This window comes from Colias eurytheme, chromosome 22 (assembly GCF_061535395.1).
Source record: "Colias eurytheme isolate Ceu_HAF_F1 chromosome 22, ilColEury1 Martin Lab GWU primary, whole genome shotgun sequence".
In the NCBI taxonomy this organism is placed as follows: Eukaryota; Metazoa; Arthropoda; class Insecta; order Lepidoptera; family Pieridae; genus Colias; species Colias eurytheme.
Window position 1 is genome coordinate 1,016,160 of NC_143001.1, and position 24,093 is coordinate 1,040,252.

The 24,093-nt window shown below is 32.7% G+C and overlaps 1 protein-coding gene across 1 annotated transcript in view; it reads right to left on the reverse strand.

Moving 5' to 3' along the window:
- The window catches only part of LOC149898527 (protein madd-4-like), a 270,605-nt gene that overhangs the window by 45,150 nt on the left and 201,362 nt on the right, over positions 1-24,093 (reverse strand). Inside the window, exons 5-8 of the mRNA XM_090115042.1 lie at positions 21,775-21,873; positions 9,568-9,711; positions 5,398-5,580; positions 3,925-4,041 (exon numbers count right to left, since the gene is read on the reverse strand). Coding sequence (XP_089971168.1) covers positions 3,925-4,041; positions 5,398-5,580; positions 9,568-9,711; positions 21,775-21,873 — 543 coding nt within the window. The remainder of the gene's footprint in view (positions 1-3,924; positions 4,042-5,397; positions 5,581-9,567; positions 9,712-21,774; positions 21,874-24,093) is intronic.

The following is a 24,093-nucleotide window of genomic DNA, read 5'->3' on the forward strand; positions in this document are numbered from 1 at the left end:
TTTTATATAATACTGCTCAAGGAGGCACCATTTGGTAGGTATGTTTCTTTTTATCGTTGTTTTCCCATTACAATGCAGATTTTCCAAATGTTCCATCGCGAAACGTGCAGCGGAACGCAGGTGAGTCGTTACAAGAAAGTGATTCTCTATGGGCGTGTTGTTTTACAAATTTTTCTATAAACGGATAAAATAAAAGAGTAATTTTCGGCTCTTTCGATTGTAGTAATTTTATTTTGAGTGATGAGTTATTATTAAGTAACGTAACGGCACCAGTCTTGTACAGATTAAGGAAAAAATTGAAGTTTTTTGCAAATTTCTCGTAGGTTTTTTAACTTTATTGGATATTGTTTAGTTATACCTTTAGTTCAATGTTAGTTTAACGTAACCAATGTTAGAAAAAAGATTACAATGCATAAATAATGAAGTTATTTATAAATTAAAAAACAACTTTTTTGCACCAGTGTTGGACAGTGAAAAATCTAATGATGGACACCCAGTTTTGGACAACATCCAGTTATGAACACCCATTTATGGACTGTACCTAATGTCGTTTCTCCAGTTATTTACACTTGGAGAAGACTTATAGTTATCAATAGAATCTTGAAAATGATGATTGGAATACAATAAATCGGGGATGTATTTATAAAAAATAGTACTTATTAATTATTTTGCATACTTGTAATATTTAAAATAGTCTTAATTTCCATTTTCTAGGCAAAAATTGGACAAATGCATCGTTAAATACGAGTTATGTCCGTTAAGAAACACCAATATGTTTTTTTTTAAGTCAGGGATGAAAAATATAACTAAAAAAAGTACTGCCATTCCATCCATTTTGGGACTTCTTCTTCTTCGTCATATCACTCTAGGGGGGTAGATGTTACCCGCGTCACGATGTTCCGCCATATCTCTCTGTTTCCTGGCATTCCGCTACACTCGTGAAGTGAATCGCCAATCTGAATCCACCAGCAGCCTTAATCTGATCGGTCCATCGATATGGATTCCAAATTGTAGCACGAGGCAAAAAGCTTTTTTAAACTGTTGTCAAGATGGTGTGGATGAAATTTAAGCGTGTGTGCTATATGGTGGTGGAATTTAGCAGCAGACGCCAGACAGCGATCCAAACAGTTCATCAGAGAACTCTCTATGGTAGATGCGTTACAATACGCATAAGTATGCGACTTCTCTACGCAGTGATAGAGAATGAAGCCGAGAACGAGTAGCACAGCACATAATGACCCATTGTTCTAAAATATATTCTTCATGTTTAGATAGATATTATGTTGTTGGACCCATTAGTGTAATTTTAACAAAAAATATCAATGTCCATTATAGGAACCAAAGCAAATCCAGTCATGGACAATTGTTGTTCAATATTGGAACCCTTTGTTTGAAATGGTCGTGATAGGTATATTATTAATCAGAAAGAAAAGACAATACAGAAAAGCGCATGTAATTAATACCTTTAAAAAAAGTTTATTTTCGACATATGTCCATAAATGGATATATTCATAGAATTAAATCCAGTTATGGACACTGATGAATTTTATTTAAACAACATAACCTATCATGATACTAAATCGTGTAATATTTCGTACACTTAACTACTATAAATAAAAGTAATATCAAATTTTGCTGACATTTATACAAAAATTCTTATAACCAAAATTGTGTCCTCACTTCCTTAAGGATTTTCTTAGTAAAAACGGATTTCTTCGAAACGAGTCGCAGCATCTAAACATAACGTTCTGCCATCTTCAAACATTTTGGCCAAATAAGATGAAATGTCGTATTTTGATAGCTTATGAACTAAACTTTTATTTTAAGTATTGCCAAATTATATAACGTTAATTTTGGTCTTAATATTTAAATTTAATATTTATTTTGTCCATTACTGGATGCTTGTCCACGACTGGTGCCGTTACCTTAACCATTTAATTTAAATAATCAATAAGTTACAACAATATTCAGCTATGAATTATTTTTATATGTTCTTATGTATTCCTTTTTTGCATTTAAGTATTTATTTGAATTATTTTAACAATGGAAATTTGTCACATAAATAACTAAACGATTAAATAAGAGTAATCCTCTTACATTGGCAAAGAGGCCAGTAACTTTTATTCCCAGGTCAAATGACATAAATTTATTTGCAGTCTGCGTTTCAAAAGAGATTTTATTTAAAACGAATTTACGTTACACAAACAAAGCATAAAACTATTCAAATGAAGGCGTACAACAACTCGAAAGATCTCAAGTTTAGATCTCTTTAAGTTTTCTAACAAAAGTGATCGGACCCGTGTCAAAGGTAAATCTTTATTCGCTTTTGTTTTCCTTTACTAAACCCTGACATAACTTTTAAGATAATACAAGGGATTTTGAACATTTTACTTTTATATATCAAGTGATGTAGACTAAAACATATGGATGTGTATATAAAACGGAACCTTTAAAATAAATTGTTGTGTTCACTATATACAAGTGATGGATATAGTCGGCGATTACTTATTTATTATTGGAATTTAAGGAAGTGATTATTTCTATGTTGGTAATGAATAAACTTACTTAGCCGTTTTGGAAGTTCTTTCACGACAGATTTAAAGGGACCATAAGGGTTAATTTTTTTTGGTAGCCAGCCGAGCATCGTTTATATTTAAATTTTTTGTCAAAATACATCATGTTGCAAAGTTATACATAATAATAACATGCACTAATGAAAGACATAATATTATCTTTTACTTAAAAATACTATGTTGCTGCTGATATGCGGTCATGACGATGTATCCTATCCCTATTATAAAATTATTATTGGATACAAAGTCTGAACTCTGTACTGTGAGTATTGTTTATTTATTTTTGAATGTATTCCGTTGGTTCATTTATAAACCCATTTCGGTTTTTAGTAAATGATAAACGAGTAAAACAAATACGTTTTTAATACCTTTTACAGTCCGTATTTTATGCGACAAGGATTTTTTGTGAAAAGTTACATCAGAATTGGCTTTAACAACTATTTTTAGCATTAAAACTGTGTAAAACAGACCACATAGATAAATTATTCTTTTCATTAAGAATATTTACTGAAAAATTCCACGCTCATCATCAAAAAGAAAATATGCGTAGGCGTGATCAATTTTATATGAACATAACGGGGTTTGATAAAATATTCAAGGGCCATATCGGAAGTTATTCGAGAGGGTTGCGATGTTTATTTCCCGGGTGCTGGTAAACACTGCGTTTAGTCGTAAACAAGGGTAATTTTAGTGTATGGGCGTGTCCCAAATATTCCTAGCTCTTGAGGCGTAGTGTGGATTTAACGATTGCTATGTTGTGGTTATACGTTTGTAAAACTTGATGTGGTTTGTGATCTTGGGTGGAAGATTTTAGGTTGGATTCGCTTGTGTTATTTCTTCTGTGTATTGAAAAATATGTCCATAGTTTAATATTAAATTATATGGAACTGAACGTGACATTTATTCCAATGTATTGTAATTATTTAATGTTAAGGCTGAATGTTAGAAATATACGGTTTTATACGAATTACCTAGGTACCATAAAATATAAGAACAGCTTGCATTCATTCATAGCAATTGCTACATATTGCAAGAAGTGAAATAGGTAATGGGGTGACGAGGTAACGCAATCAGCACGCGAACGAAACCATGGTTGTTTCCAACTGTGGTTTCGCCTATTTTTAATAATATATGTATAATATTTTCTAATCGAATTCATTCATATTTGAAACTTAGTATATAAAAGAATTACACTCTATATTTGAATATATAATATCAACATATATAGGCTGGTTTCCATCATATCAAAATTTCCAATACCATGTTTTACCAACACAAGATTTTTTATTCATATTCCTTCATAGCGCGATTACCCATACCTACCCATAGACTAGGCCACCTCGCTACATACCTGGCATCTCCCATCAATGCACATGTCCAAGCTGCCTGGTCTGCAGCGGGTCCCATCAGACACCCTGGGTGCCAGTACAGCCACCACCACGCGGTCTTCATCATCCAAGGTCACGGTCTGGAGATAATAGCATATTAATAATAATAATAAACTCGCGTAAGTAATGATAGAATTAAATGTAAGACCTAATACGCGTTAAAACCGTTGTTTTAAAGTATTATCTAATACTTTTACTGAAATATTTACACGAAGTAATTAATAGTAAATGAACGATACGTTTTCAGATATAGAACAACGTAGAAAATTATGAAAGCACCAAAGCTTAATATTTATCAGTGATATGTAGTATATAATGTTTCGTTCAATTAGGCCTGAGGCTTTGATATTATTTTAAAATATTAGCTACCTATATATAAATTACAAATGTTATGTCTCTTTATAATATAAATGGACGTTGTTTTTAATACGAATAAGTAATTTATTAATCAGAAACGTTACTAAGAATTACATTAAGATATTAAAGTTCATAGAAAACCTTGAAAGTAATTTATGAAATTTCATCTACGAAATTACATTAACATCATAAAAATTAAAGTACGGACTGTATGAAAAGGTTTTAAATATAAATTTCATTTTTAAATATCTGTTCAATGGAACCCAGCCAAGGCAGTTACAATCATGATTATTTATATTAAAATTTACCAGAGATGTACTACCTCGTTACTTCGAAATTTCTAGAAAAGGAATTTCGTTAAAATGTAAGAATAAATATTTGAATAGAAAGCGTCTCGTTAAGAAAGGTGCTTGTCTCGAATTTTATCTAATTAACTGAAACATAATCGAGTCAGATGTTGTCGTTTCATTTTTAACCTTGTTTGTGTCAATTAAGGTTCTTGTTTGCGTGATAAATTTATTGGTTAAATACGAATTCTGCGACTTCTTGGCGTATGGCAAACTATTAGCTGTTTATTTGGATTTTGAAATTAGTGTTGGAAATGCTTAATAATTTACAACGATAATTTTAATGTTTAACAAACATAATTAATAGGAGCCTCACGCAAGGACAATTTTGTTTAATTTATAAATAGAAAGCGTTACGTAAATTGTGTCTATTCTGTATCTTAAAATACACATTAATTAATGTCGTATACACACCGACGCCTAGATAATTATAACACCATTTAAATGAAGGATAGGCAATATCAGAGCATTTGTGATGAAGTCGGTCATGAACGCTGCATTGCTGTTATTAGCCTGGTCAAAATAGCCATTTGAAATAACGGAAAATGCAGTAAAGACAAATTTTGGTTCATCATTAGAAACAAAATTTCAAATTCATCATCGATGCATATATTCCTATGGTGGAGTTAAAACACAACCCTCTACGAAATTTCTAGGATATTATAACACTTTTTAATTTATAAGTTATTTTACGATATAATTATAATTTATTTCCAAAGACCTGATGCTTACCGGTTCAGGCTTCAAGCCAGAATGCTGTGGCGTGCCCCTGCACGTCAAAGCACACGGTTCAGCGTCATCTCTATGAGCTCGCCAGTGAAACAACTCGCCACCATATGGAGTGCTGTCGTGGGCACTGCACTGCTGTTCTCTCCAGATGTCTTCTTCTAGCAGAGACACGTTTGCACGACAAGGCTGTGAAAGAATATAGAAGTATAGGACAAGGCTGTAAAATAAGTTAGGTATGATTTGGAAAGTAGGGGAGAAAAATTGTTGTTAACTCAGGCCTGAAATTCAGGCCCCGGAATCACAGACACAATAGAAAATCTATTGTGTCGTGGACCGATCGGGCCGTTCGGGGCTCAATGGGTTATATGATGATAAGTTTAATTTATAGGAAAATTATTTTTTATGGGATAAAATGAAACAATATCGACTGTATAAATTTGACAAGTGTTTAAATTTTGCCTGAGTGGATTACAAAGTCTGTTTTGCAGATGAGGTTCCAAACAAACTTATCTGCTAAATTATTAAGTAAGATTATAACTTTTTTTCAATATGTTTTATTTCTAATGCGACACATTAATACTCACTGCTATGTGAAAATGGAAGAATTAGAAGGTCAGGATATAAATAATAGCATAGTATATTTAAACAATATCCATCTCATTCCATTCAACAATCTCAAAGGCTTAATGTTGGTTGGTTAACTAATAGATTAAACCAGTAACACTTACTCGGCTTACGAATAAAATCCCGGTCTACTGAATTACACCGGGGATTAACTGGATCAAAACGCTTTGAAATCGAGAACCTGCTTTTTGGTCGTGTCAAACTGTGCCACATATTATGGAGTTCGAAGTTCCTGATTATGATGTAGATATGGAATAGATTTTTGTCAGTTTCACTCTCTTGGGGTGTACTATTTGTAAGTTAAGGCTATAATATAGCCTTAATATTATATTACTAGCTTTCCGCCTGCGGCTTCGCCCGCGTTTTCAAAAAAAAACCCGCATAGTTCCCGTTCCCGTGGGATTTCCGGGATAAAACCTAGCCTATGTCACTCAGAAATGATGTAGCTTTCCAACAGTGAAAGAATTTTTCAAATCTGCCAAGTAGTTTCGGAGCCTATTCAATTCATACAAACAAACAAACAAACAAAAAATCAAACCTTTCCTCTTTATAATATTTGTATAGATAAAGGGCAGAATTGAAAAAAGGGTAAGTATCAGAAATATTACTAGTAGAAAGGATGACATTTTAATAATGTGGAAAATTTGCGAATTTCTAAAATGAAGTAATTGACAATCATTAGCAAGATAAATACATATTTAATATATTAAACACGAAGCTTCATATCTTAATAAATAAATAAGAGCAGTCACAAATCTCGTCTGAATTGCGCGCCGCGATGGGAGTAGCTACGTCACATTCGTCACAGTAAAGAGTATTGTTCAAAGTCCATTTGCATAGAGAAATCCAGAAATAAAATAGCGTAGCTCGTTGAAGAAACAAAGCATGCGCCAATCAGATTTAAAAGCGTCAGCAGTCAATAAAGTGGGGGCAAATAACATTTCTTATTGTCATTCATTCGGCGTGGAGCCTCCCTGACCCCACTTCTCCCAAAAAGCAGGGGCTATATGACGCTGTTTTATTGGTTATTTTATTAAATATTTGGGATATGTTTTGTTGAAAGTGTATTTTAAGGCGAACTGGTGTTGTATGGTTAGGTAGGGGAATGCGCGTAAATAGCTGAACCGATTTTCCTATTTATTTATTTGTTGTATTTGTTCATAAAAGGATCCTGTGAAAGAAAAACTTATGAAATATGCAACTAATGTAATAATAAGAAAATACGGAACTCTACAACTATTTAAAAACATAGCCCTAGATTTTTCTTGATTTAAAACATGAATATTTTATTCATCTTCAATAACGTAATATGCACAAAATTATAATAATAAAGTATCGCCATATAGCCTTAGCTAAATAGCCTTCATCGTGCCTCACTAGGGAATTCTCACCGATTAAACTCAAAAGTAGCATATACTTTTTGTGCTTTAAGAGCTTTATGCTGCGATTTGGCTTACTTTAATAACTGGCTGCTCGTTTTAATATTACACTCGGACTTTCTGGAATATTTTCAAGGACTATTTAATGTTAAATGACTCGACTTACATTACATGCAGTGAAGAGTATATTTTCAGAAAATATTATAATATTATTACATTGCTTCGTAACGCGCAAGAATAGAGTTTCTTTATGGTTCTTTTCTCATAGATAATGCAAATTAATATCAACTATATAACTATACTAACATTAGCTGCCTTCAAAGCAGAGGTCGTGGGTTCGATTGTTTGCTCTGTGTCTGGGTTGTAATTATCTATATAAGTATTTATTTAAAATTATATATGTATGTTTATCAGCCATCTGGTTTTCATAACACAAGCGAAAGCTTAGTATGGGATCAGATCGTGCCATGTATGAAAATTGTCCTGTCCTGAAATAATAGCTGAACCACGCAACTGTATCTGCTCAAAAAATTACAACTGTGCCCATTTTACCGCGTTTTTCAAAGATATTGTATTGGATATGATATTGCCTGTATAGCCTGTAATTTGCCAGCTAGTGCATAGGAAAATAGGCTTTGCTTCGTATAATTAGATGGCCTATTATAGCCCGCTCCTTTTAATTCAATTGAGAGTTATACCGTGTGATAAAAGTTTTTAACGTAGTTAGGCATAATATTTGCACGTCTGTATGTATTTTATTACATGTGTTAACGAGCAACAAATAACTTTAAAGTGTTTTCAATGACCCGAATGTAAAAGTTAATTGTAATGATTTGAGCATTCAATTTCTTTTTTTACATTTGGCCAATTCGACCGACCTAATTAAGCTAATTTTTGATGTCATAATGAAAAACATAAATTAGTGAAATGACCATAGAAATCTAAATAACAATGTGTCTTGTTATTTAGATTTCTATGGAAATGACGAAAACAACTGAAGCTCTAAATAATAGTATCTTAATGAGAATAAAACACCGATTTATATAAAGAATCATTATTATTAATAGACATAAAAATATATAGAGAGGTCAGAGGTAAAAAGAATATAGTGTATAAAAATATTAAGCAACTAATAAATTTCTAATTGCAACCAAAGGTAATGAATCATGTATTTTATGAGAGCACTAACTTTTATGTTTTAGCGAAACCAGACGTTAATAAATTTAGAAATATCGTGCCAATGTCACTAATTAATATTGGCTTTGTTATATGAGAGGATAAATTAAGTATTTATAAGGACATTTTTTCTTGTTATTTACATAACTTTTAATAATGGATCATAAAGAACTTGTTACTGTAGATCCGCGACTGTAGCTTTGAAACCAGCCAAGGTTAATGTTTATGTAAGTTTTCTTACAAACTTTATTAAGCTTTCTATGTAAATTATGAATCATCATCAGCCCATATACGTTCCCACTGCTGGGACACGGGCCTCCTATGAGGGTACAGGCCATAATCAACCACGCTGGCCAAGTGCGGGTTGGCGGATGACACATGTCGTCGAACTTTTTGATTCTTCGACATGTCGGTTTCCTCACGATGTTTTCCTTCACCGTTCGAGCAGTGGTGTTGTTACAACATGCGCAGATAAATTGAAAAATCTATTTATTTCCTGCGCGCTCGCCTGGTCTCGAACCCCGGACTTATCGATTCGAAGTCCGAGGTCTCACCACTGAGCCACCACTGCTCTTAAATTATGAATATAATTACCAAAACAAAACTATATAATAACACCACAGACACAATCTAAAGAGAAGAAGAATTATTTTTTTGATTTGAGTCGTGGGTGGCCTAGCGCTTAGTCTACGCTACGATAAAGAAAAATACGCGCTTTCAGTTCACCTTACGAATTTATATGCTTCCTTTTCTACTAGCTGTGTCGCGTGTATGCACTCGCGCACGAACACGGGCATTATTTATTATGATAAACGGATTATATTAGATAGATAGCACATATGCTATCTATCTAATATAATCCGTCCAGTAGATTTTTCGTGAAGCAAAAAAGAACATCCATCACGAACTTTCGCGTTAAAAATGTATTTCTAGGGTTCTATGTATTATTTTCTTCTCATCCTTAAAATATAAAGCTTTTTATCCCGTTTCTCACCTGCATATTACATATCTTGTACCGCACGGGCTCCCCCCTACAGCCTACGGGGGAGGAACACGTCCGCAGCTGCCGAGACACTCCACCATCACAGGTCCTGGAGCAGAGTGACCATTCGCTCCATTGCGACCAGCCTGCTCGATCCTGGAAGGTTATAGGGAGTGAGTATGATGAAGGAGTTACTAGCTTTCTAGTCAAAGGAAATTTACTTGGGATTGACATGTTTCATTGCGAAGAGTACCTAGCCTATGATATTCGTTCCTTCTAATTATCTCCACAATAATACTACGAACATCGATCCGTTGCGATGTTAAAGAAGGACAAACAAACATAATTTCGCATTTCGAAGTCTTGTAGTTTGAGGTCTATTCTATAGTGCAAATGTTTAAAGTTCCCATTTGGAAAGAAAGATGATTTAAACATTTTTCAAACTTGGGAGAGGCATACACTGACATAATATTTGCGTTGAAGACTATAATATAATTTTCCATAAAAAAGAGACCTAAATAGCCCAATATAGGTGTAGGTAACAGCTCCAATTCTCTGTCATATTTGCCAGTTTATGAATACAAAAATTAAAATATGAATAAGCTGTTATTATAATTTCAGAACTTTTAATCACCAGCTAAATACTTTCCCAAATCGTTACCAAAACAATAAACAATAGAACGAAATATAACAAGAGCTTTCCGCTTACAAAATGTTGTACTTCACTCACCTAGATAAAATTATCTACATTGTCTGAAATCTGGGCTAATCTAGCGTTACTCAGGAGTTGGCTGGCTCCCAAAAGATACTGTTTATTATAAAATAACTTGTGAAAGAGCTTTAATTATGTAATGATTTTTATTTGCCTGATTATCCAATTGTATCGGTTAATTGGTTTAAAGTACTGGTGTTTTAAGCATTAACCAGATAAATTTAGGTTTGTGTATTAGAGATATAGATTATATAATTTAAATCTGTTGTTTATAATTTGTTGTCTATTTTGAAACTGAACTAAATTTTTAACTTCGTACTTTGTAATGTTTATTATGTACTTGTGAGTTGTGTGTGTTGAAATAAATGATTTCTTTCTTTCTTTCTTTCTTTCTTTCTAAATGTGCTGATAGTAGAGTAAATGTGCTTTCTATTTTCACAATAAACCGTTATAACATTTAATTGAACATTTTCTTTGTATTGTAAAACTTAAGCCTTGCATTCAGTAGGCGGCAAAATGGACTAGAATCTATGAGCTATAATTGATAATATTGAAATTTTTTCGCACTGAAATTTCTAATATGTATTACAGAACGGGTGTGTGGTGGGATTTCTGTTTCCAAAACACGATTGGAAAAATTTTGCTAGGTAAAAAAAATCCTGAAGTTATCTCTAAAATATCATATAAATGCTCATTACAACCGTATTTTACGATAATAATTCGTATAAAATCACAAATACATAGGTTCTCGATTTCGTGACTGTTTTATATAATATACGTAGCTAGTAGCAAGGTCTTCGATAAATTCATGAAAAAATATTATAGTTTTATAGTTCAGGACATTTTTCACACACGGCACGTACTAAGCTTTCACTTGTCTTATGGAAACCAACAAATATTACATACATATTTTTAAATGAATACTTGTAAAGATAATTAACACCCGACATAGAGCAAACATCGATGTTCATGGCACAAAAATTTGCCGTGATTGGGAATCGAACCTACGATCTCTTGCTTGGAAGGGAGGGTCACTACGAACTAAGCCAACCGGTCAGTCAATACATTACTATAGATAGGTATCAATTTTAATCGAATCCTACGCCTATATTTTCAGACAAAAATAGAAGCAACTTTATTTCCTTAATATGAACTAAGCATCAAAATTTCAGATAATATTTATATTTTGAACGATGTAAGATTTTTGTCACGTATTCGTTTTGCATGTTACTGACCAGAATAACAATTATTCTTACAAAATAAACTGTATTGTACAGCATTTACAGCTTTATTGTTTTGTGTTAAGGTAACTTTTGGTTTGGAAACAAGTTGGGATATTATGTAGATGTGTAATGTATGGGGTGAAATATGGTTCAGGGATAGCATCTATTTATCGCCATTTAAGCGACTTTCTTGGGGCGAAATTATAATAGGTTTTCGTACATATTTTCTTTTTATAATCCAGTTTATTGTAACGTATTTCATATTAGTTTGTATAATATATAGTGGACAATCGGTATTATCGCAGTAATAATTGTCTTTGAATCTATACTAATATTATAAAGCTGAAAAGTTTGTTTGTTTGAACGCTCAGGAACTACTGGTCCGATTAGAACAATTCATTCGATGTTACATAGCCTATTTATCGAGGAAGTCTATAGGCTATATATCATCACGCTAAGAACAACAGGAGCGGAGCCACGCGGGTGAAACCGCGGGGCGCAGCTAGTATTGCATAGAAGAGTGTCTGTATTTATTTGTATGCAGATTAAAAATGGTAATATACTATTTAATTGAAATTGTATCAACTTTGCTTATCAGAGATTTTCTTCCTCTCTTACAGATTAATCCGTCGAAGATGTTACGTATATATTTAAATGAATTTTCCACGATCATTCAGCTTGACGTCTCAAAGTGATGTACGGAACAAAACAGTAATTTATAAGCCAGATTTATCTCGAACGTTACGGAATCTGAAACGCTTGATGCAATTTACATAAGCACACGGAGAATGGAAAAATCGAGAGAAATTAACTTCCAGTGTTGTGACTGATGTTTGGTTTGTATCGATTGAGTATGGTAAAATGTATCGTATTGTGGTGGTGTTGAGTTCAAAGTTGTTTGAATTTATATACATGGCTTTGAGAATGTACTATTTGGAATCGATTGTAATGGGTTCAACTACATTCAGCAATAGGTTATTGTTACGCAAATAAAAGTTCTTACAACATTTTTGATTTTGAATTAGGTACTATATATACGCTTATATTAAAATAACATTCTGTGATACAAATAGACTTAAATTTATTTTAATTTTAGTTTGGCGAGGAAAGCATTTTCAAAAAGGAATAAACTGAGTAAAGTAATGTATATTTAACAAGTTTTTAATTAATCTCTATTAAAAAAACTCATGCGGATTATACTTTAGCATAACATGTCCAGTATGTTTCAATTACAAAAAATTATCTGTAGAACTTTATCGACATTTTTACGTTTTTATCGATATTACATTTATCGACCCATAAACAACACTATCACTCGAGGGGAATGTTCAGTCTGATGTTATCCAATTACTGTGCTTTTCATTTTGCTTTATTATTTTTAAATGTCGTCTTTTCCGACTTTTGACCCGGAATTATTTCGGTAACTGTTGACTTGTTTTGTCATTCAGTTATTTAATCTTGTTGTTGTTTATTTGTTGGATTTTGTGTATTACAGCATATTTTTAGATATTTACATAGCTTACATAGGTATAACTTGTAGAAATTTATGAGAAACTAGCTGCTCCGCGCGGTTTCACCCCCGTGTCTCCACTCCTGTAGCCCGTAGCGTGATGAAATATAGCCTATAACCTTCCTCGATAAATGGGCTATCTAACACCGAAAGAATTTTTCAAATCGGACCAGTAGTTCCCGAGATTAGTGCGTTCAAACAAACAAACAAACAAACAAACTCTTCAGCTTTATAATATTAGTATAGATAACAGCAGATCTTATCAATTGTGTTCCACGATCTTACGTCTGTATGAATACGATTTACAATATTAAAGAAATAGGTATAATAATTGGACTTCTTCCAGTGTTTTGAAGCGAAGCTAATTCTGCTCTTGATGTCAGGGACTCAGCGAATACAGTAGCCACAACTGTAGCTAAGAATTCCAAATAAAGATAGTTATGAACATAGAAACAATTATACTTTCTAAATAAATAAGTTGAAATTAATTTGATTGTTACTTATATTATTCTCATTTGGGTCTTCTATTTAGACAGTATTATATAAACTCGACCGCCTCCTTGGTACTGTTGTTGACGCGTGAGCGTAGAACCGAGGGGTCCTGGGTTCGATTCCCGGTGGAGACGAAGAAAAAAAAATGTCTCGGTCTGGCAGGACACAGAAGGCTGATCACCTACTTGTCCCTAAAGAAAATCGATCAGTGAAACAGATGTATGAATCTGTTTCACTGATCGTACATCTGCCCATCTGTTCATCTGCCCCTTACCCCACTAGGGGACACGGGACTTCACTTTTATATAAACTAATTTTTCACCAGCACCTGAGCTTACAGTAAAATATATTACAGTACCTTACAATTACAATGTAATTAGAATTTAAAACTCTTTAAACGGGCAATTAGTTGCACACTCCACAGAACTCAGTCAAAAACTGGGCGCTACGTTTCCGTCACTTAACCTCCTTGCTATTTCTATACAATGTACCTACATAACTATATATATTTTTGTACATTTCTACAGTAAAAATAGTAAACAATGTGTTTTACAGAAACTATGTTAGAAGGCTTTCAATTTATTACCGAAAGGGGCATGTACAAAATTTTATCACCTACCTAAATTTTTTACTGTTATGAACTTTAGAACTTTAGAACTTTGAATATAAATGAAAACAGGATACTATAATGCTTATTATTAACATTTAAATTATGTTTTCAGCTTATCGAATACATGGATGGTATGTTATCTATAAAAGATTAAAATAACACTATCACTGCATCGTTCAAGCGTATTTTTATTGACTTTTAAATAGACATATATAAATGGAATATTACAATCTTATTAACCAAAATATTAAAGAATGAAACGGACAAAACCATAAATATACGACTCTACATTCTGTAGCACGTATTGCAATAAACTTATTCGGAAAATCTGCATTGCAATTCAAAAACAAAGGTATCTTACGATCGAGATTCGGAAGGACTCTAAAATATATACTATAATATAACCCATTGAGTAGTAATCCAAAGATATTTCTATGGTTACTGCAAGCTAATTACATCGCGGTTTATAGGTTCATAATATTTATGATATTACTAGCGGTCCGCCCCGGCTTCGCCCGTGGTACATATTTACGTTTTCTCTACATAAAAACCATCCTCGTACTTCAAGGAATATAATAAAATAATTTGGAAAATCCAAAAGGGGCCGTTCAAGTATTACGTAAGCACCAAGGGGGGGTGGGGGGGTCTCTGTTTTGCTTATTTTGGATGACATGGGGGGTGGGGGGGTCTAGATGATGATTACGTCATCGTTAGTTATTTAAGTTTTTTCGGGGATTCCTGCAAATAATACATATTATAATGCGTAGGCACTCGCTTTGAGAACTGGTTAGGGGAATTACTGCACATTAGGGAAATTACCGTGCGCTATTCACTTGTCAAATCCAATTTATACCAAAAACTGTTCGAAAGTTTTAAAAAATCTCATACTGGGACGAAAGTGCAAAATGTACAAAAGTTAGTTAACGAAGTTTGGCGAAATTATAAATTACAAGCAAAGTCAGATAAGGAACTTTATATTATTGTATCTAAGAAGAATTGCAAGCGGCAACTAAAAATAAATCCAATCTGCTTCATTTTTTTTCCAAGGTGAGTAAATATAAGTACAAAGTTTCTCTTTACGTTCCGTAACAATTAAAACGACTTATGAGAAAAAATATGATGGCCTATCTCAAAGTAAAAAGGTAAATGATTGATATTTTATTTCTTAAGATTGACTCCGGCAATTAGTCACAAAATACACGGTGTTTTCAATATCTGTATGTGAAGGGTTTCTATGGGGAAAAGCTTTCAATAATATGTATTTAAACGCTGGTTTTATTTAGCAGACTCACAACACTGAGCAGCAATCCAATGTCAACGATAACTTAGAATCATGGATTCAGGTTTTATGGACTGTTAATGTGTTCCGAAAATATTCTTTATGTTAAGCGCGTCGCCCACACTGTCCACAACTGACCCGAAATTTTGTGGGTCATTTGTAACAGGATGGCGGTTCTACAGGGGTCTTAGTACGCAATGACAAAAAGAAAAATGATGGTCAGAACGCTGATACCGGATACCTTAAGATACTATAAGTATAATATAAAATATTACCGTATCTTAAGATAAAATATTATAGTATCTTCATCGCGCTATAGTTATGTTCTTTATTTCTAATTATATTTTTTTGTCATTTACTCTATGTGTATCAGTTAAACCTAATATTTTCATGTATTTTCCTATTTTAAAAATAACAATATAAAAAAAAACATTTATTACTAAAAAATAAAAATGTTTACGTAAGCATAGGGGGAGGGGGTAAGGGCTTTGCTTACTTTTGATGACAAGGGGGGCGGGGGGGTAAAAAATGGTAAGAAATCTGCTTACGTAATACTTGAACGGACCCAAAGTGCACGCCTCATAATTTTTTTTAAATAAATATTTATTAATTATTATTTTTGTTTATTTAATAACAATTAAACCACATCGAATCAGACCCTGAAAAATGAAAGGGTTCTATTCCTGAGCATACTCAAGCGTAAGAGAAAAAAAAAGACTCGATTAGTAAAGTATTTCGGTCGCTATCGTGTTAACAAGAAAAAGGATCCGCACATACAGACACACGGACGTCCAAGACAGAACTTTTTTAACTGTTTTTTAACTAGTTTAAATAACAAAATGACATCAAAAATATCATGAACGTTAAAAATAGTGTTTTTTCTTAATATGTGTGTGTATGTATTATCTTACAAGTGCAATGTATGATACATAAAGACATTTTAAGTTTGAAAAATCAGATGTTTTGCGCGAAGTGACAGTAGTACCCACCTCAACGCTTCGCTTATGAGGCGTGCAAAAAGAATTATCGAAATCGGTTCAGCCGTTCTCGAGTTATGCGCTTACCAACACATTTTGCGATTCATTTTTATATATAAGAAGATTATAGTGTAGATGTAACAAAACATTTCATTATTGTCAAAAGGATAACAGCTAAATAGATAATTATTATAATCACGTTCTAAATGTTGTATTTTATACTTATAAAACAAAGCTTACAACTTAAGTTTGTATTTCTAAAGAAAATTTACTTTTCTTGTAACTATTTAGAACAATCGAATGAAGCTTTGAGTTTAGCTAATATCTCTAGTTGAGATAATTACATAACTATATTGCACGCCTCATAAGCGAAGCGTTGAGGTGGGTACTACTGTCACTTCGCGCAAAACATCTGATTTTTCAAACTTAAAATGTCTTTATGTATCATACATTGCACTTGTAAGATAATACATACACACACATATTAAGAAAAAACACTATTTTTAACGTTCATGATATTTTTGATGTCATTTTTGTTATTTAAACTAGTTAAAAAACAGTTTAAAAAAGTTCTGTCTTGGACGTCCGTGTGTCTTTATGTGCGGAGGATTTTCTTGTTAACACGATAGCGACCGAAATACTTTACTAATCGAGTCTTTTTTTTTCTCTTACGCTTGAGTATGCTCAGGAATAGAACCCTTTCATTTTTCAGGGTCTGATTCGATGTGGTTTAATTGTTATTAAATAAACAAAAATAATAATTAATAAATATTTATTAAAAAAAAATTATGAGGCGTGCTTTTGGATTTTCCAAATTATCTTTAAGATTCCTAAAAACACAATTTAAATCGGTTTATCCATTTTAGACGTATCAAGGGTAACACACACAGTAAACTTGTAAACTGTACCAAAAATGAAACCATAAAAGTACATATAAAGTTATATTAAATCATAGTTCCCGTATTCCCGGTAAAATTCTATCCACTGAATAAATTTTCACAGTCGAAAATCTCGGAGAAAGCGTTCCAAATACATTCATTTTTACATTTTTAAGTTCAACAAAAGCGGGCAACAATATAATGAATAGGTTGTAATTTTTGTTTGTGTATTTTTACTGTCGCCACGTTATGTTGGGTACGAGCACAGATGATAAAACACTAAAGGTACGTACGTGGTTATGTCTTTGGTACCAAATGCTTTCATATTTTTTACTGTTATAGCAACTCTTACAGGATATGAATACGATTGTTCTAACACGTATGTGTAATAAATTATAACTAATTTGGTATTGAATCTGTATTTTTGATTAAATATTTAGAATTAAAAGGATCGATATGAGATGTAGCTTTTGCAATTAGTTGAATTTTATTACCTTATTTTGGTTTTAGTGACAATTATCAGGATATTATTATTGTTAAATTATTTTGTTCATCGGGAGATTTTTGTTGAATTTTAGTATAATCTATACTAATATAATAAAGCTGAAAAGTTTGTTTGTTTGAACGCGATAATCTCAGGAACTACTAGTCCGATTTGAAAAATTCTTTCAGTGTTAGATAGCCCATTTATCGGGGAAGGCTATAAGATATATATCATGATGCTAAGACCAACAAGAGCGGAGTAATACTGGTAAAACCGCGGGGCACAGCTAGTTATAAATATAAACCCATTAACAAGAGCATAACAATAATTTTAATAAACCTTTTAAGAGCACAATACACAACGTTTTCTCTATATATGTTTCCAGGCTTTTAAAAAATATGTTTCCTGAAATTTCCATATCATACTGCTTTCTGTTTGATGCGACACTCAAAGGTGTAATGGCGTCCTAATTAATATTTAATTAGAGCATTTAATTTGTAAGCTCGCTTCACATCATTCTATTGAAATTATGTAAGAGTACTTTTTAAAATATGTAATAAGTTTTAAAATAGAAGAACTTGTTATCCGTCTCTAAATATGCAATAATATTAATAAACTAATCTGCTGTTTTCTTTTGAAGTTTATAAAATTCTGATTAATAAAAATTAACTTTGTAAACTAATATGACATCGTTTTCTTCTCTTTGAATACTTAGTTTTCGAGAGTATACTTTTTAATAATAAAATAATAAAAATCTTTATTTATCCATTCAATTACACTGTGTAATGTGTATGTCACTCATTTTATATAAGCACAATACTTAAAACTATGGACATTATCGTCTAAACTAGACCGAGCCTGTATCTTAGACGATAATATCATCCCACTATGTTATATAGATTTTATATTTATACTAGCGGTCCGCCCCGGCTTCGCCCGTGGTACATGTTTACGTTTTCTCTACATAAGAACCATCCTCGTACTACAAGGAATATAATAAAAAAAGAATTATCGAAATCGGTTCAGCCGTTCTCGAGTTATGCGCTTACCAACACATATTGCGATTCATTTTTATATATAAAGATCTACTATACTAAAGCAGCCCGTGGCTTTACTTGTTTAGCCGGCTAAACACTAAACACTAAACAGTCTTTATTCTATTACAGAGTTTAAATTTAATGTTTGTATTCAATAGTAATAAAAATTCCTAAAACTTTCACATTTAAACTATCTAACTACGAATAAATAATTGATTCATGGCGCTTATATTATTTGCAGTATTAAAAGAGAAATAGTATTAATTAACCTAAATTTTACCGCCTCCTTGGTACAGTGACCGTGAGCGTAAAACCAAGGGGTCCTGGGTTCGATTCCCGGTGGAGACGAATAAAAAAAATGTCTCGGTCTGGCAGGACACAGAAGGCTCACCTACTTGTCTCTAAACAAAATTGATCAGTGAAACAGATGGATGCATAATGCATCTGCCCCTTACCCCACTTGGGGACACGAAACTTCACTTTACTTTTTCATAAACCTAAATACAATAAATAATGAATAATCTATACAAAATTAAACACTACTATAAATACACAAACAAGAAAACCTTATTACCGTATTGACCATAAACGGCCGACGCAACATGTAACCGATTTCAGCCTGTACAAAAGCTTTACCATTCCTCATATTTGTCCTACATTCCTTAACAACTGCTTTTATTTCCGCTAAAATGTATTGTTTCGAAGCAGAATGTTATTTTTATAAAAATTCTTATAAACATCGTTGCTTTACCGTGGATGAATAAGTCTTAAGGCGGGATCTTGTTTCTCTTTCGTTGTTTAATCATGGATGTAGAGACAAGACTTTTACTGTTTTATATTTTATATTATATTATTAATGTTGTCTCTTGTAAATAAGACGAAAATATAAGATTATGTGAGATATTTAGGTCGAATGTAGATATAATATTTATGAAAGATACAATATTTTGTCTTGTTGTTGTGTTGATCTTTAATTTTCATGCAATTTGTATAATATAATCATTTTCTAATGTTTACGTTTTTGGATATGTAGACATGTATGTAAACATGTATGTAACTGTACTATATGCTGATAACGATGTGTGTTTATCTGTGTCTTTACGATAAACTCAAAAACTACTATACCGATTTAAATTCTGTTCTCCACTATCCATTCATCAGTGTATAATTTGCTAAGTATTAGTCAAAGCGGGCAAACCCGCGGGCGGATCGCTAGTTAATTATAAAACAAGTCATCCCTTAATGTGACGTCACAGTAAGTACCGAATGAAGATAAACAAGCCTCCACATTATCGCGACGCGCCAACCGGGGGTAAAAATAGACTGCGCTTAGTTTGAATTTACAATCAGTGTAGCCGGCAAAGGGTTTGTTGTGGTGCTGGTGATAAGCTGATAGCGGTTTTTAATTGGTTATAACTTATAAGAGTCTATATATATTTGTATAAATGGTGTGTAGTAAATGCTTGGAAATCATACTTGTTAAAGATAAATCGTTTGAGTTCTAGTAATACCTCAGTGAATAGGGCCTATATTTATGACCATGATATTATGATCCGGAGAAGCTTTTAATTGTCTCTTGTTAATAAATAATATTATTAAAAAATGTCGAAGTATTTTTTGAGACAACAGATTATCCCAACAGGCAACAAGCAAAAACGTTTATTAAGCTGCCCTTACAACTTTAATACAATATTTTATTTTCTTTCCCACTTAAATCCGCTAATTTCGAGTAAATACTCAAACCGCTATCGCTTATGCCTTACACAGTCCCTCACAAACTCAAGTTACAGTGACATATGCAAATTTCAACGCCCATGCGCTACCGAGTTTAATTTATCAACCTCCCACTGTTTTTATTTGTTTAACGGCTTCAAATAGCACTTAATCAAGTCAAAGTTCAACAGGAATAAGTGATCAACGTATGTAAGTAATTTTGAAAGACTTTGACGTTGGGTTAATCTTAATATATATAAATCTCGTGTCACAATGTTTGTCCTCAATGGACTCCTAAGCCACTTAAGCGATTATAATAAAATTCGCACACCATGTGCAGTTCGATCCAACTTGAGAGATAGGATAGTTTAAACATGTAGGTACCACGGGCGAAGCCGGGGCGGACCGCTAGTAATAATATAGTAGCTCTAAACGATATGGTTCTATGGATATGAGAGTATAACTTGCTTATTTTGAAAGGCTTTAATGTTCGTTGGCAAGAAGAATAGTATTAGCTCTAAGAGATGGTACAATGGTTTTGAGAGAAACATTTAGTAGTGAAAGTGATACAAATACACATTTTCAACTAAGATTTTCAAGTTAAATATTTTGAAGAAGGATGGATAAAATTAAATTAAAGAGGTATGGAAAATAAAAAAACAAATAAAAATAAAATGTTTATTTTGCCAAAATATTACATCAAATATAACGACGAAACCGGCGGCTGTATTTCCTCAAGGGTAGGTTATTATGGCTTGAACCCTTATAGGAGGCTCGTGTCCTTGCAGTGGGAACGTATATGGGCTGATGATGATGTTGATGAACGGTACCTGCGCGTTAAAATGGCTTGAACCCTCGTAGGCTCCTGTATCGTTCAATAACATGCAACTGTATTTATATGCAATTATCTAGTAATTAAAATTATTCCGAACGTAACATAACCTTGCCAATCCCTTTTCTAATATTATAAATAAAAAAGTAGGTACCGTATGTTTGTTTGTCTTCCTTTCACGCCGGAGCGATTTTATAATATGATTTTTTTATCAGAGACAGTTAGTAGGGTAGAGATTGTAAAGATATATTTTTTACCGAGATGAAATATCGTATTCCCATAGCAAGTGTAATGGGAGTTGGGCGAGTAGAGGCAATCACGATAGTGTAGAGGGCCTAAATGTCTATGATCAGCCGTTATTATAGATGTTTATTCATAATCCCCGTAGTGGCGGCAAACATCGACGATCATTTGTTGGCCCAACACTCGATTGTGAAGAGCATAAAGCCGCTTTATTATAACAAATACTCACTTTTCCATGGTGTGTGGTGTTGTCGTGGTATGTGTCAGCCAATTCGGGGTCCTCAGTAGATATGTCGTGGCCATGTCGGTGTGCGCAGCGACCGGGTATCTGGAAGAGAATAGTTAGTTAGAGAGGTCGTTTAGGGGGTGTTATTTAAATGATTGATGAGGTTAAACACCGTGACCGATTTTACGATAAAATATAGGAACGTCACGGTTCATTTACATCAAACGAACATAGAGCTAGAGTTAGTGAAAGAGCATTCTTTCATGTTCTTTTAGTGTAAACGAAAACTCGTATTCAGTATTGTTCAGTGTTAGAACATTGCATAGAATCTTTTCGAACGCACTAAGAACAACGGAAGATTGCTCTACGCCTGTTTACCGTAAAAAAATTAACATAGTGGGGTTAGAATGAGCATTCGCTCGTTTGATGTAAATGCACCGCCACATAAATGCTATAAGTCATTAAAAATTAAAAAAAATATGAGTGTTAATTTTATTCTGTAGACTTAATTAATTTTAAAAAGCTTTTCATTTATGTGCTCAATGTTAAAAGCCATTCATTAATTTAAAAAACAGAGTATACTTTTTAATAATAAGACATTCTAAAAGGTCACATTTTGTTATTGTACAACGTAATAATACAAATAATTCATTTTGCACTTAATGTGGAAAATATACTTTCAAATAAATAGGTATGTTCAATTTTCAACACTTTAAATAGATCGATGCGAAATCTATTGATGAGAAATATCTGTAGTAAACCAAGTACAGGTATAAATAAACATAGTCCTTACAATATCGAGTAAACATTTAGCTAGCCACAAATAGCGGAGCCTAATGTACCCTATATAATGTACGAAAATTCATTGGTTCGGATAATGTTCTGTCCGCGGCCACTCTGAGTTCACTGATAAGATGATAAATTTGTTAGAAGTAAAGTAGCTTGGGTACTTAAAATTATCCTATAATTATTATATGGTAATTTTGTTAAGCTAATCATTTATTAAATTAAATTCTATTTAATATGTGAGTAATATTTTTGTAAACTTCTGAGAAAATATAAGCCTTTCTTACCCCAAATAAAGTAAATTAAATCCCAGAATTTAGATAGTCATATTTTAGATATCTTTTGCATCATTGATCAGACGTATGACCTTACAATATCCCTGATATTATATGAATGTGTTTTTGGAAGGACGTATTTATATTTTATTTGTAGAGTTGATTATAAGAATATAACACAAATACTCGTGTCAGAATCTTAGCAAACATCAGTACTTTGAGGTTATTAAAGTAGTTACATATTAGAAGTTGTTAGCTCTAGGAAATTTAACTAGCCATGTAATATTAATGAACCAGTGCTTTCTGAGAACTTTCGTATGAGTGGACTTGCGGTACCCGATGTGGTTTCCTTAAGACGGGTCAGACTTCTATATAATATAGGCATATAGGTCTGGTAGATATAACGTTGGTTAGTAATAGTTATATATAATGTATCTACCTGGTACAGTGGTTAAGAGAAGAATCAGTTCTAGGGGTCCTAGGTTCGATACCCGGTGGGGCTTCAGAAAAAACCAGGTATGACCTGACACAATATATTCCTTAAAGTACGAGGATGGTTCTTATGGAAAGAAAACATAAACATGTACCACGGGCGAAGCCCTATTTATAAATGACCTGGAAAAATGTATCCCAGTTGACAAACTGGAAATCAACTCAAAAGCTTGTATGCATTAATCAAACGAAACTGTATTTATCCAAACTTTTTCAGTAAATATTGAATTATCGAATTTGCATTTTCAGCCATATTAAAAACGTATAATCACTTAAATTTCAATATTTGCGAAGAGCTCTCGATTACATACAGCTGTTCGTGAATACAGATGTTCAAAAGCTGTTTTTTACCTTTCAAAGTAGCATTAAAATTTATTTATTATTAATACCCATGTTTCTCTTTCAGCGCGCTTGTTTATTCTGTGTTAATTAATGAATATAATCAGCTGCTAATGCATTTTTTAATTACATTTTCTTTATAATGTATCATTTTAACTGCTGTTTTCACTTGATTATACCAAATACTTTTATCAAGTACCAAGAAAACATAATAAGAGAGAGTTTTTAGATTTGTATAAAGATTTGAAACGTTTTGTATCTTTTGACTTATTTTAGCGAACCTTGTATTATTAATGTCGCGATATTTTTTTTCTTTATTATCTTTACATCTCTAATCCCGGCTCAACTTAACGTTGCCATGGCAACGCTATTTCTACTACCATAGCAACCGTTGTTATATCAATAATAACTAAATTCGTATACATTTTCA